Raw genomic sequence first — 14,948 nt, forward strand, 5'->3', positions numbered from 1 at the left:
CTCACAATATCCTATACAATGGCAGCTTTTTTTTGAAAGTCATTTCTCTGTAAGCCCATTATACACAGGATTATGTGGCAGTACTACATAAAAGTACATAAAACACTTTTTCTTAAGGAGCTCACTTAAAGGAGAAAAGCCTTAAGTAAAACAACGGAAAATGTTCAAAATAAAGATACTTTATAACAGGATTAGGAAATTATAACCATTATATCCTAATTTTGTAAGGACTGCAAACTAAGAACAATTTTTCCATTTTTAAAAGGTGTGTAAAGCATTGTCAGGGTTCTCAAAACCATTCCCAGATTCACTGATTCACTAAAACTTACAAAATTCAACATACAGTAATACTCCCAGCTAAGATTTATTATAACAAAAGGATACAAAGTAAAAATCAAAGGGAAAAGGCACATAGGGTGAAGTCCAGAGCAAACCAGGTGCAACTGTCCACGAATCCTCTCCCAGAGGAATCACACAGAATACACTTAATTCTTCCAACAAATTGTGACAACACATGTGAAATGCTGTCTACCAAGGAAGCTCATTAGAGACTCAATGTGCAAAGTTTTTACTGGAGACTGATCATATAAGTACTCTCTGCCCAGTACATACCAGGATTCCAGACTCCCAGATGGAAAGCAGATTTTCAGCATAAAACACATTGTTTGTATTAAGAGTGGCTCACTGTGCCTAAAATGTTATTAATTCTGGGAACAGTGAAAAATCCAAGTTCCCTGATGCCAGCCAAAGTCCAACCTTGCAAGCAGTGCTTTCTAAGGATAGTAGTCTCTGGCTAATGCACTTTTTTGCACACATGCACATGCATGCGTGTGCATATATACACACACACAGAATATGCAACAGAGATGGTATGTGGCCCAAAAAGTTCCAAATATTCACTATCTCGCTTTACAGGCAAAGTTGGCTGATATCTCCTCTATACTATATTCCTAATATAGACAAAAGTTTTAAGGAAAGTAAGGAAGGTAACTAACAGCATGTGAACTCTGAAGGAAAAAACTTTACAAATGGGACTTATGGTAACAATAATATAGTAATATATCATACGGTACAGGGCTTTGCAGTTTATAAAACACTATTTCCAAACCTCTTCTCTGTGATCATCTCAAAAATTCCGAGCCCAGCACTGATATTCTATTTTTTTCCTACAGATAAAGAAACAAATAGTTCAGTGATTTGCCCAAAGATCACAGCTAGTTTTTAGGGGAACCACAACTTAAACAAGGACTTCTATTTCTGGATCCAGATTTGGATCATCCAATATATCTAGGATTTTGAAAGGCAGAGAAAAAATAAGGAAAACATTAAAGGCAGGGAAAATAGAATTATACATGTAGGAAGAAATACATACTGGAAAAAAAAATAGTAACACGTCAAGGTATGTAAGCCTGTCAGCAGACCAAAAGGTATACTGCTCAGTACCCTAGGAGAGACCAAACCAAATCTCTAAATTTTAAAAATCCATAGCACAAATCTTACCATACCTGAACATATTCACATCTTCTAACTGCACTTACCTTTTCTATTCTTCAGCTTTATAGGAAATAGCTTTCTGCCTTGTGTATAGATCAATAATCTTCCTAAAAGGCACAGTGAGTGAACGAAATAAATATATTGTAATTCTTTTCCTGAGTAGTAGAAAGTTTTCTGCTCATTCCCTTAAAAGAAAAACAATTACATTTGTTTTAATGCGATTGTATTTTATAGTACCTATTTTCATTCCCCTCTGAACAATAAACATGGTTGCAGTCTATAATGGAGATATTTGGTATAATTTTTTTTAATTCTTTATTGTTTCCCAAGATACTTTAACACACCTAAATCTGAAGAAAAGCATTCATTATAAAATTTACCAAACCTCAGAAAAGTATAATATGCATACAGTGTTCATTCTAAAACAAATACCATAAGATTGTTAGTTTTCTGTCATTATAGAGAGACTTCAGGTTAAGGAAGAAAGGAAGTCAATATAAAACATTACCTATTGTTTAATTCTACCAATTAAAAGCCAGAACTACAAATGATCATATTTATAACCATGTTTGCAAATGAAATTACAATCTCTAAAATATAGGTTCCTTCCAACATATATCATGTATTCACACATTCATCCATACATTCAAGATCTATTGAGTACCTCTTTGACATAAGACCCTGAACTATTTGCTGGTGTCAGAAACCAAGAAGAAGTATGAAACTGGGCTTCTAATTCAAAGATACGGCAAACAGCTTGATATGAACAGAGCATGGGGAGGACAAGTAGGAGAAACAAAAGCCTAGAGGGTAGCAGCAGCAGATCACAGAGGACTTAGCTGCAGAAAGAGTATGGGCTTTATTATAGAGGCAATTGTGATTATATTAAAGGGGTTCAAGCAGGAAAGTAATCAAACATGCATGTGGAAATCCGACTCTGGTGGCAAAGTGGAAAGATGAATGGAAGATGGTCAAGGCTTAAAGTAAGATTCATATGGAAAATCACGAACAAAAGCACCTATCAGAAAAAAGAATGGAGAATAACAGACATAAAAATAAATGTTTATGGAAATGAAATCAGTATGCGTTCACCAGAACTACGTGTAGACCATGAAAAGATAAAAAAAATTCTCAAGTTCCTAACTCAAATATCTGTGTATGTAGTAAATTCTTCTTCTATTTAATTCTGAAGAAAAAAATGTTTAGAAAGAGAATAGTAATCTGTTCTTGATACTTTAATATTGAAGTTCCCATAGATCTCCCAGATAGAATACAAAGTATAATATGAGTACATTGATCTGGAATTCATGAAAGGAATGTAGACTTAAATATTTCAGTCATCATTTATATATATATAAATACGTAATATTTGAAACAATGAGAGTGAATGGACTCCCTCAAGAGAGAACAGATAGACTAAGCTGAAAAAAAGCAAAGGGCAAAACTTTTTTGAGTACAGACATAAAAGAAAAGAGCCTTTCAAGTGACTAAGAAAAACTTGTAGGATGAGAATGAAGAAATCAAAGAATGGTACCAGGAAGATGAGGAAAAGGGTCAAGCGAAGCAAATGCTATAAAATGAGGGCAAGAAAGAAGAGAAAATTAATAATGGGAAGATCACTGAGCAGTAGAAATAAAAGCCTCATTTCCATGGTTGAGAAGTGAATAGGTAGTAAAGAAATAGGGCCTGAGGGTATACTGAATATTCGGAAGGTCTTTTCTCTTAAGGGAAGCAGAGAGAAGTAAGGTACATGTAAACTTGCTCAGTTTTTTACATGAAAGATATGAGTAGGTTTAGAGAATGAAAGGAAAGGTACCAATAGAAAGGGAGACACAACAGCAAATGAAGCAATGTTCTGGTTCATAAAAAAACAAACACAACACCAGATGGAAACAGAATCAAGAACAAATACATCAATCTGGAACAGAAGGATTACCTCTTCATTGTAGCGTGGAGAAAGGGAATACTGATAAGGGCATAAAAATATGCATCTGTATGCACAGATGCAGGACATTTGGGTATTTCATATCTAAAAAGTTCCATTTTTCTCAGTGAAGTAGGATGCAAGGCTTCCTCTTGAGAGAAAACTGGGCAAGGGCAAGGCAGGGGGTTTGATGAGAATGGTGGAACACTGAAGAAAGAACATCTAAGATGATTCCAAAGCAACACAAAGAGCTGCTGAAGCTAGAGAAATGCATCAGTACACCTTCAATTTAATGTTACAATTTCCTGAGGGCCAGAGATGATCTAAAGTTGAGTAACTGCAGGCAGGAAACTCTGAAAGAGAAGAAAGCAAGAATTTTGAAAGAAATGTTAAAAGAATGCAGTGAAGCACCCCAAGGTCTTCACTAGATAGGGAAAAAACCAAAGCCATGAAGGGCTGGGAGAGTGGTAGGAGGAAAAAAGCTAGATACAACATTTTATTAGACATAATATTAGACTGGAAAAATTTACAAATTTACAGATGACATAATATATATACAAACATATATCTTTTTTTTTCTCTCAAAGTTCTGGCTTCTGTACTTTCTCCTCTACTACAAAACACTTATCTTTTGAAACTTATCAATAATTGATCTTTAACCATTTTTCTTGAGTTAAGAATATATTCAGGGATAAAATTATAAGATATCTTCATATTCTCAAAGAACTTAACATTTGCTTAGAGAAGTGACATAGAATGATAAAAGATATCAAATTCACATTGCAAGTTGCCTGATGTAAGCAAAAGAGCAATAAAAATTTACACAAGGCAAAGGAGCCTTCTTGAAAACCAAAGTTTGTTCTTTCACGGTAAGATTTATATCAGCAGAGAGGATTATGGGTAGTGGCAGCAGGAGTAGGAATAACAAAGGTATACAGGCACTGGTATGCCTTCTAAGAGAAGATTCACTTTAATCAGTAACTAGATATGAGATTTGCTCCATATATTAGGGCCAGATTATGAAACACCTAGGATATTTTACCTCAGATGGAGGACAAGTAGAGAAGAATCACAGAGTGGGGTGAAGTGTCCAATAATTAAACAGTATTTTATAGAAATTTTCCTCCCACTAAAATGCATAAATGACTGATATACTTTCATTCTTTCTTCTTCTAGCATATTATTGTGGTATAACTCACTAGGACATACACCCTGATATGAATTGAAGAAGTGCAGATGATAAGAATCACAATGATAAGTTCAAATGTAAGTCTGCTATAAAAAGTCATCATTATAGTATATCTTAAATTTGTGGAAAGCATTTTGTATTAGCAAAAGCAATCTAATTTATCATGATTTTAAAAAATAAATTACTAAGCTATTTTTTATTAATAAAATTTACCATTTTTAAAATTTAACAAAATATAATACTTACCACAAGGCTTTGAATGTCCCAAAACCTCATCGGCTTTCATGGTTTCACACAACTCAAAGTACTGAACACACTGCTGAACTGCTGTAGATATCTAATAAAGTAATAGCTTATTAATTCCAGAAGTTTAAACCCACAAGTCCATGTATTAAAAGAAGTTAGTCAAGGCTGTAAAATATGCTGGGAGAATATTTAAGAAAAATATTCAGAAAATTTAGAATAGCATCTTTCCAGGCCATTGAAGCTAAGTCTCCCCAGTTACATTTTAACTATGGCATCATTCTGGGAAACACAGAAAATATTTGTTGACCAACAAATATAATATTGTTATAATGTTGGTATCAAGACAAAAACAGAGATGTACTTTACATTTTATAGTGAAAGATGCAAAAATTCTGGCCATGACTTTAAAAATTATCTCGCCAATATCCCAGTTCCCCGGCCTTACTCTTTTCTTCCTACTTAGCCAACAAAACGTGAACTGGAGCTAGCCTTCTTTCCCATCTTAGATATCACAATTGCTAACAACTGATAAAAGAAAATTTTCAATCCAAAGAACAATCATAAAAAATGATCTCCAACTTCCATACCCAGCGATTCTCTGATAGTCTTTATTCTACCTCCTTCTCTCATTCTCTTCAAGAAGAGATTTCAAATCTTCTCGCTTTCCTTTGCACCTACGTATTTCCTGTAGACACCCTCTCATTCTAACTCTCAAAATAGAGGCCACCAGTGAGATGAGGAGTGGTAACTGTTAGATCAAGTAATAAGGAGGTTTTTGGTGACCTTGAAAAGATCAGTTTCAGGGGAGTTTGGGGAATAAAACTATGAGGAAAAGGAATAGGAACTAAAAAAGTAAAGGCAGCTAGTATAATTTTCATTTTCAAGAAGGCTGGCTATAAAAGAAAAAGAAAAGCATAAAACACAGTGGTGGGGTCTTGGAATCAAGAATGAATTCTTCAGGTTGGAAGGATACGATCATGCTTAAGTAAACAGAAAGGAAGTTTGACTATGCAGGAGAGAAAGGATAATTGATAGAAAAGTGTCTAAGAGCAGGAGCAGCCAGGACCTAAGGGGAAGGAAGGGTTAAGCTTTAGATGGGAAAAAGATGGAGGCTGTATGGATAGAAGTGAGTTCATAATCACAGAATCAAGGAATTGATAGATTTCCTAGTCTCATTCACTCTTATGGCCTCAGTTTCATGCAGAAGAGTTAACATGCCAGGATTTCTATCATTAGAAAGGCCTGCTTACAAGATTGGACCTTGACCAGCATCTGGGAACTTGGATTTCAGGAGGTTCCCCCCCTCCCCATTCTAAGAATTGTACCTAAACTGAACAAACAATGTGGTTTATGCTGAATGTCTCTTTTTCTTCTGGGAGTGTGGAATCCCTGGTGTGTAGTAGGCAGAGGTGCCAGTGTGATTAACTCCCAATTTAAAAAGAAAATGGGCACTCAGTCTCTAATGAGCTTCTCTGGTAAACATCATTTCACATGAGCTGTTACAACTTGACACTGGAGAAACTAAGTGGAGTCCTGCATGACTCCACTGGGAAAAAACACTCTTGGAGGCTTATGCTTGGTATCCTCCAGACTTTACCCAAAGCGCCTCTTTCCTGCACCAGTTTTGCTTTGTATCTTCTTTTCTGTAAGAAATCGTATCTGGGAGTACAACTATATGCTGAGTCCTATAAGTTCTCCCAGCAAACCATCAAATCTGGAGGTAGGCTTGAGGAACCCCCTCCCATATTTATGTCTTATCTAAACCAAACTTTAGGATCCAGATCAATAAAATGAAATTTCCACCCCTCTGGAAATCTAGATCTCAAACTCAATATGACCAAATCTAAAGTCATAACCTTTTCCAACTTTCCTACTTTCTTCCTACTGTGCTTATCTCAATGAATGATAGACATTCAAATGAGTAAGTCCTCACCCAACCCCCTTTCAAAAAGTCAAGTGCTCTAAAACCCACATTCTATATATAGTCCTCCTGAGTCCATCCGTTAATCCCAGTTCACAGTCATAGCCTTAATTCATGTTTCCATCATCCTTTGCTTGTATTATTGCAAAGCCTCTTAGGGGAGAAGTACTGAAGTAAAAACTATCTTCACCTAGCACCTTCAGCCCATTTTCCAAATTTTCCAAAGCCCTAATATGATCATGTTACTTCAGCACGTGAAAATCTATCAGTGGCTCACTAAACCTCCAGAATAAAGGCCAATCTCCTAAATTTGACAATAAGAACTTTTTAATGATCTAACATTAGTCTTATTCCTCTTATCCTCCAGATGTCCCCCACCCCAGCCACACACACATACACACACACACACATACAAATACATCTACCTGTGTAAAAGTCCGTCACCAAAAGCCAATTCAACATGTGACCAGTCAAATGACCAATTCACTAAAAGCATATCCACTAGAAAAATCTCACCACTATATACCAATTAAATCTGAAACACATTCAAAACTGAAACTAACAACAAACTCATTTCTATCTGCAAAAGGGAAAAGGTTGAAGATTTCCCTTTTCACTTTTAATGGACATACGCCTTTTTTATTTTTAATGGAATTATGAGGCCTATTCTGCCTCATTCATGAATGAAACAAACTGAGGTCAACTGGTACAGACCCAATTAAAGCATTTAAGAATTTTTCAAAAAAAACATCATCCACTTAATATTAGTTTCCAGGGAACTGATTTTCAGGAAATTTCTCTAATACTAATTCACATTTTTCTTAGCAATCTATGTCCAGCCATATGAGATATGTGCAGTTTCCAAGTGTACTATGTGTTTTCCAATCCCTAAAGCTTTTAAACATGCTATTCCATGGCCCTGAAATATTCTCCCACCACTACCTTAACAACCTCCCCTCTTTTCCAGAATAACACCAATTCATTAATAGAAATTTTCCCACAATCCTTGAAAATGAGCGATTATTCTATAGATAAAAACCAGAACCATATTTCTATATAATCATGGTTAACAGGTATCTAGAACAAGTTTAAAATCTTGTAAATCATTATATGCCAACAGATTTCAATGAACATACTTCTGAAAGCAGTCCTTTGCTTCTAAAAATCAGCCAACAAAAGACACGCTCCAGGAAATCTACAGTTGGCATGAACTCACTTTTACTTCTGAAAGCCCATCAATCCGAGTTCCAAGTTTTCCCCCAAAATTCTATATTAAAATCTGCTTTGCCTAATTAAGTAAGCAATAAAACTCAGTTTTATGCATTATTTCAGATATTGAACAGTGGTCTCAACCTTCAACAATTCTGGCGCTTCCATTGAGATTACCTTGAGGACTCTCACTGGCATCATTCCATAGGGTTCTCAAAGAAGAGTGTTCACTGGGCCCCCAAGTCCCAATCTGATAATCCTTCAGATCTGCCACCACGTGAGTCTGTCTCAACAATGATCTAAGCTTCAACTGGCTTCATTGAGCTCTCATTGCTAGATTTTATTATCCTTGGATTTGTAATGAAATAGGTCTTTGTACAAAGTAGTCTTTTGTTTTGCAGAAGGACTATTCTGTCAATAGTTCTACTATTAACCTGCTTATTCTTCTGCGCTCATTTTGCTTTTGTCGTTATTTGCAGACTCTGGACTCCTGTTTTGTTTTGGTTTAGCTCGCATCTACTGAATACTTAAATGCGTGTTCATAGGAAACAGAAGGAGGCATAGTTCAAGAAGTCTCTAATCCAGTTAATCCAATCCAAGCCAGCCCTGAGATGAATGACTACCAGCAACAAATTCATGCAAAGGCAACTGGTCAGACTGCCTTGGGACCTCTACAAAAATTTCATGAGGACACTCCCTGATTTGTCAATTCTTGAAAGAGGATAATCAATGATTATCATGTCACCAATCACACAGCCCCTCCCTAGCTCCTGCTTAGTCAGAACCTGAGACACCATTCATAGCACACACTTTTGACCAAAAGTATAGTGATCTATTTCATGCTTGTCATCAGTTTGTCTAAAGTGCAACCTCCTCGATAGAACTACTTCCTAAATGAACTTACTCTTAAAATCCTAAATCTTACACATACCTTGGTAAATAGCAACAAAAAATGACTTTGAAAAACTGACATTACGTGGAACTTTTGATGTGACAAATATACTTAAGAGAGACTCAAAAGAATTAGAAGACAAAAGAACAAATAGCTTCTCTGAGAACTCAAAGTGCTATCTCCAAGATAATCTCTCTCAGACCTTCAAAAAACCATTCTTCCTTGTACTCATTTCTACTCACCTTTATTTTCACTACCCACTTAAACCTACTTCTGTTCCTTCTACTCCTTCCCCTCACTTCTTATAGGTGCTATCTTTTATTTGAGAAGGGGTAACAATCACAGAAATAGGTACATCTCATAAGAGGAACAATCACATGATATAATATCCCCTTTAAATTGCAGGAGCAAAAAGCAGATTTACAGTAGCTAAATTTAAATACTAAGGAGTCAAGTTGAGGGTATAAAAAGTGATTATCCTAAACCTTAGGAAAGACAAATTTGCTATAAAATTCAAGATTTTATTTGATACTTATTCTCCTGCACTAGGGAATATGTACCAGCCAGTTCACTTAACTGTTAACCTCTAAGACTGGCGCAGGATGGGGGCGGGGCAATGGGGTAGTGTAGAAAATAGTAAGATAGGAAAAACCAAGAGAGAATTTAAATAACTTAGCTGTCAATATTTTTTTCAAGCTCAATATCAAAAAAACAAACAACCCAATCAAAAAATGGGCAGAAGACCTAAATAGGCATTTCTCCAAAGAAGACATACAGATGGCCAAGAGGCACATGAAAAGCTGCTCAGTATCACTAATTATTAGAGAAATGCAAATCAAAACGACAATGAGGTATCACCTCACACCGGTCAGAATGGACATCATCAAAAAATCTACAAACAGTAAATGCTGGAGAGGTTGTGGAGAAAAGGGAACGCTCTTACACTGTTGGTGGGAATGTAAACTGATACAGCCACTAAGGAGAACAGTATGGAGGTTCCTTGCAAAACTAAACCATATGACCCAGCAATCCCACTGCTGGGCATATACCCAGAGAACACCATAATTCAAAAAGACACATGCACTCCAATGTTCATTGCAGCACTATTTACAATAGCCAGGACATGGAAGCAACCTAAATGTCCATCAACAGAAGAATGGATAAAAAAGATGTGGTACATATATACAATGGAATATTACTCAGTTGTAAAAAGCAATGAAACTGGGACATTTTTAGAGACATGGATGGATCTAGAGACTGTTATACAGAGTGAAGTGAGTCAGAAAGAGAAAAACAAATATCATATATTAATACATATATGCGGACTATAGAAAAATGGTACAGATCAACCAGTTTGCAAGGCAGAAACAGAGACACAGATGTAGAGAACAAACATATGGATACCCAGTGGGGAAAGTGGGGAGGGCTGGGGGGGAATGAATTGGGAGACTGGGATACCAAGTAGTACACTCTAAATATATGCAGTTTATTATTGTATGTTAAAAATATATATATACATACATACATACATTTTTTTCTCAAATGACTTGAAGAGGGCAAGAAAAATAGGAAATGTACTACATAAGCCATTTCAGAGCCATTCCCTTAAGGGTAAACTGAGCAAAAGATTTAAATTGTTAAAAATAAAAGATTAAATACTTATGCTGATAGCCAAAATGCTTTTCAACTAGTTCATCATTCTTTAATACTATAAAAACAAAGCTCTCAACTTCCTCAGATATCACTTTAAAAAACTGATAGCACATACACGAATTATTTGTCTCCCAATGCTACCTATTGAAAGGTGTCACAGAGAGAACAAATTGCAGAGTAGTCACTAGCACATATTAGTTTTAAATTTAAATTAATTAAAATTAAAGAATCAATTTAGTCTCTTAGTTTCCCTAATCACATTAAGTTTTCAGTAGATACATATAGCTAATGGCTACCCTATTGGACAATGCAGATGTTTCACTGTTGTAGAAAATGTTATCAAGTAGCACTGATGAGAAGCTAGAGGAAATGCTTTAGCAGATACTCATGTTAAACAAGCTGCTATGACTGAAGTCTTTTTGTAAGGATCTCTTATAAAACAAAAGACAAATCCATGGAGTGGTCCAAAGTTTCCACTGCAGATGCACAAAATTTGATCTTCCATTCTGAAAGGAAAATGGGAACAAATACAGATAGCATCCATTTTCCCTAATGTTTCTTTTCAAAAGTTGGGTTTCCTTTTTTTTTTTTTTCTTAGATGTTCCAAGATGTTTATTTTGAAAAAGAAGGCTTTTTTTTTTTAAAGCTCTTTCTTGGAATATAATTGCTTTACATTCCTGTATCAGCTTTTGAGGTACACCAAAGTGAATCAGCTGTATGTATACATATATCCCCAAGCCACTCCCTCCCGTGACTCCCTCCCACCATCCCTGTCCTGGCCCTCTAAGGCATCACCCAGCACCGAGCTGATCTCCCTTTGTTATACAGCAACTTCCCAGTAGCTATCTATTTTACATTTGGTAGTGTTTCTATGTCTATGCTACTCTCTCACTTCGTCCCAGCTTCCCCTTCGCCCTCCCACCCCCAACCCTGTGTCCTCCAGTCCATTCTCTGCATCTGCATCCCTATTCTTGCCCTGTCACTGGGTTCATCAGTATCATTTTTTTTTTTTTAGATTCCATATATATGAGTTAGTATTCAGTATTTGTTTTTCTCTTTCTGGCTTACTTCACTCTGTATGACAGACTCTAGGTCTATCCACGTCATTACATATAGTCCATTTCATTCCTTTTTATGGCTGAGTAATATTCCATTGTAGTTTTACTTTTTATACACACACACACATGTGCGCACACACCATTAAAAAAAAATCTCTTGATATTTTGGTAAATGTAGGAAAGCTTTAAGAGAAAACAAGGTTTAAGATAAAATCTCATGCAAGTTTGACTCATATGAAATAAAATATTTGAACAAGTTTATAGAATACTGAAGTTGATAATAAAGTAACCATTTGTAGGCTAAGAATTGATTATAGTATAATTCACTTTTCAAATAAGGAACAGATTTTATGAGTTAATCTATAAAAAAAACATCTGAAATACTTCCACCAGGGCCTCTGTAAAAGCAACAGTGAGTTATCTGTACGCCAAACCATGCAAGGAAAAAAACTGTTCTTGGTTTTTCCTCCTTTCTCTATTCTAGCGAGATCATTCTATGCTCATATGGCAGCAACAAATTTCCATTTAATGTGGATAGACCTAGAGTCTGTCATACAGAGCGAAGTAAGCCAGAAAGAGAAAAACAAATACCATATGCTAACTCATATACACGGAATCCACAAAAAATGTTACTGATGAACCCAGTGACAGGGCAAGAATAAAGATGCAGATGTAGAGAACTGACTTGTGGACACAGGGTGGGGGGTGAAGGGGAAGCTGGGACGAAGTAAAAGAGTAGCATTGACATATATACACTACCAAATGTAAAATAGATAGCTCGTGGGAAGTTCCTGCATAACATAGGGAGATCAACTCGATGGTGGGTGATGCCTTACAGGGCCAGGACAGGGATGGTGGGAGGGAGTCGAGGGAGGGAGGGGATATATGTATAAATACAGCTGATTCACTTTGGTGTACCTCAAAAGTTGGCACAACAGTGTAAAGCAATTATATTCCAATAAAGAGCTTTAAAAAATAATAAAATAAAATAAAATAAAATGGGAATGAGAGAAATGTGGAAAGACTTTCAGTTCCTCTAAGGATTTTTAAATACCTATTGTCTCTACAAATAAACTTCCATCCTAATATTCAATATCTCCCTCTTCTCCTTTCTGAAGCCCTATTCTCTTAATTCTCAAACACAAAACAATTATTTTTCTCCTTTCTTCAATTTATGTTCTATTGCAGTCTTCCTAAAATTCACAATTCTAGGAATCTTTCCCTTCACCTCACTTCTCAAGATTCTACCTAACTACATAAACCATATTTATTATCTCAAAGTCATATTAGTATAACTTTAATTTCACAATTTCCATGTTTGTCAATTATCTGCTAGACTTGCTGATTTCAGTTCCTTTCAGTGTCCTAAAACGTTGTTCTACTAATAGCAGTAAATGCAGGAAATTTTACTAATATATTTTACACTATTAGTTTTACGTAGTGTAACTTGAATCAGTTTTTGCAACTACAAAAGCATTTACCATTCAGAGTTTTTTCATGCAACTTTCAGTCAAAAGCATGGGTAAATTTTATAGAACAAACTCCCCTACAAACACCTGATCTGAATTAAGCTATATGATATACTTAATATGGCTTATTGCAAACTAGCTAGTTAGCAGCCCAATTTACTATGAAGTTATATATTTCCTGTTATTCTGACTGTATTTTAAGTCTCTACTTTTCCTTTTATGCTTCATATAATGGTAGTTTAAAAGGCACATAAAAGGGGAACTTTTTCATTATCCAATATTAATTATCACTCAACTTTGCACATTCAAGTTATTATATCACATATCTTTTTGTGATATTATTTCTCAAGATAAGAACAGAAATATAGACTTACCAGAGATTTATACTTCTTTTCAAGAAGTCTTAGTACTGCAGTTCTGCTATAACATGCATGCTAAAATTAGAAGGAAAATGGTATTTAATATTCAAGCCATACTCTTCAAAATCTATTTTTCCTGCATCATTTCTTCCCAATAACATAAATTACACAATAACTTAGTTTAAATTATTGCAATCAGAATAAAACAGGTTTTTCTAAGTACAATGGATTATGAGCCTAGCAACCACAAGAATGCAAATTATATTAAAAACGGAAGCATTTACTGACAGACAAGTAGAAAACATCCTGTCCCTCAGGTGTGTCCAGTTGCCATGCTAAGTTATTTTAAAACCAAAAAACATGTCTGACTACCAACGTCTGACAGAGTCTAAAAGAAAGATAAAGTAAAAGTCAGGGCGAGGCAGGGTGGGGGGTAGAATCACAACTCTCACAGTGAAGAGGGTACTGTACTGTTCACACATGCAGAAATCTGCCAAGGCTGTAATGCTCCAAAGGGACAGTATCGTAATCATTCTCTACCAACCATACTTCAAAAATGATTCTAAGTGCCAAAAAAACCTCTCTCCTTATAACTAAACACAGATGAGATTAAAATATGCTTTTTATGCATTGTACAAAGGGAAAATTAATGTTTGATATCATTAGCCTTCGATGTAGTTTATTTTACTTAAAAAAATTAAATAATATTCTATAAAAACTATCAAAATTCTGGGGAATAGAATTTAATTAAATGGGGTTTGGATTAATTGAGGGTTAATCAAAACCCTGTGTGTTTTAACCCTTGTAACTTAAAATGTTTTACATAACCATTAATCCTTTGTTCAGGTTTAGTAAGAGAAACATGTGGACTTACAATTAAACTATTGATCATGTTCTGAAATGAAAGCCTCATAGTACATCCCTTAGACCAACCCTCAGGCCAAATTCAGCTGCTCCTTGATCTGGTAAACAATGTTTTATTGTAACAGTCACATCCATTCATTTATATATTATCTATGGATGCTTCTGGGCTACAACAGAGAATTGAGTAGTTGCAACAGAGACAGGACAGTCCACAAAGCCAGAAATATTTACTGCCTGACCCTTTACATAAAGTTTGACAACTTCTGCCTTAGATGAGTGGAGGAGAATGTGATCAATTTTAACAATACTAGAACACACCTGGGGAGCTGATTTAATAACTTTCTATTGGTTAGTTTTCCTGTGATGTGCCTCATTCTCTTAAGAATTGAGTGCTGACAATAAAAATGTTAAGTAAAAAAAGTTAATTATAAACACTTAGAATATGATTTGTTAAAATTCATCTGTTAGGTCTTTTTTAAAGCATACAACTACATAAAACAAAATCTTAATAGCTGTTATCCTTGTATTACAGAATTAGAGAAATTTAATTAAGTGCTTTTACATATTTTGTATGTTTTCTACAATAGTGGTGTAATTTGATAATCAAAAAGAAAAAGGTCAAATGTCAGATGTGAGGAACAAAGGGTTCAGGTTAAATTAAGTTGAGCAA

At 35.3% G+C, this 14,948-nt stretch overlaps 1 protein-coding gene across 4 annotated transcripts in view; it reads right to left on the reverse strand.

The window, feature by feature from the left end:
• TBC1D32 (TBC1 domain family member 32) overlaps positions 1 to 14,948 on the reverse strand; it is a 208,683-nt gene that overhangs the window by 157,436 nt on the left and 36,299 nt on the right. For all 4 annotated transcript variants that reach the window (XR_009054257.1, XM_057738443.1, XM_057738445.1 and 1 more), the window contains 3 exons: positions 13,430 to 13,489; positions 4,854 to 4,944; positions 1,539 to 1,679 (listed from right to left, as the gene is read on the reverse strand). Coding sequence is in view for 3 of the 4 variants with exons in the window: in XM_057738443.1 (XP_057594426.1) it covers positions 1,539 to 1,679; positions 4,854 to 4,944; positions 13,430 to 13,489 (292 nt within the window). In the remaining variant the exon portion in view is untranslated. The remainder of the gene's footprint in view (positions 1 to 1,538; positions 1,680 to 4,853; positions 4,945 to 13,429; positions 13,490 to 14,948) is intronic.

This window comes from Hippopotamus amphibius, chromosome 6, assembly GCF_030028045.1.
Source record: "Hippopotamus amphibius kiboko isolate mHipAmp2 chromosome 6, mHipAmp2.hap2, whole genome shotgun sequence".
Classification (NCBI taxonomy): domain Eukaryota; kingdom Metazoa; phylum Chordata; class Mammalia; order Artiodactyla; family Hippopotamidae; genus Hippopotamus; species Hippopotamus amphibius.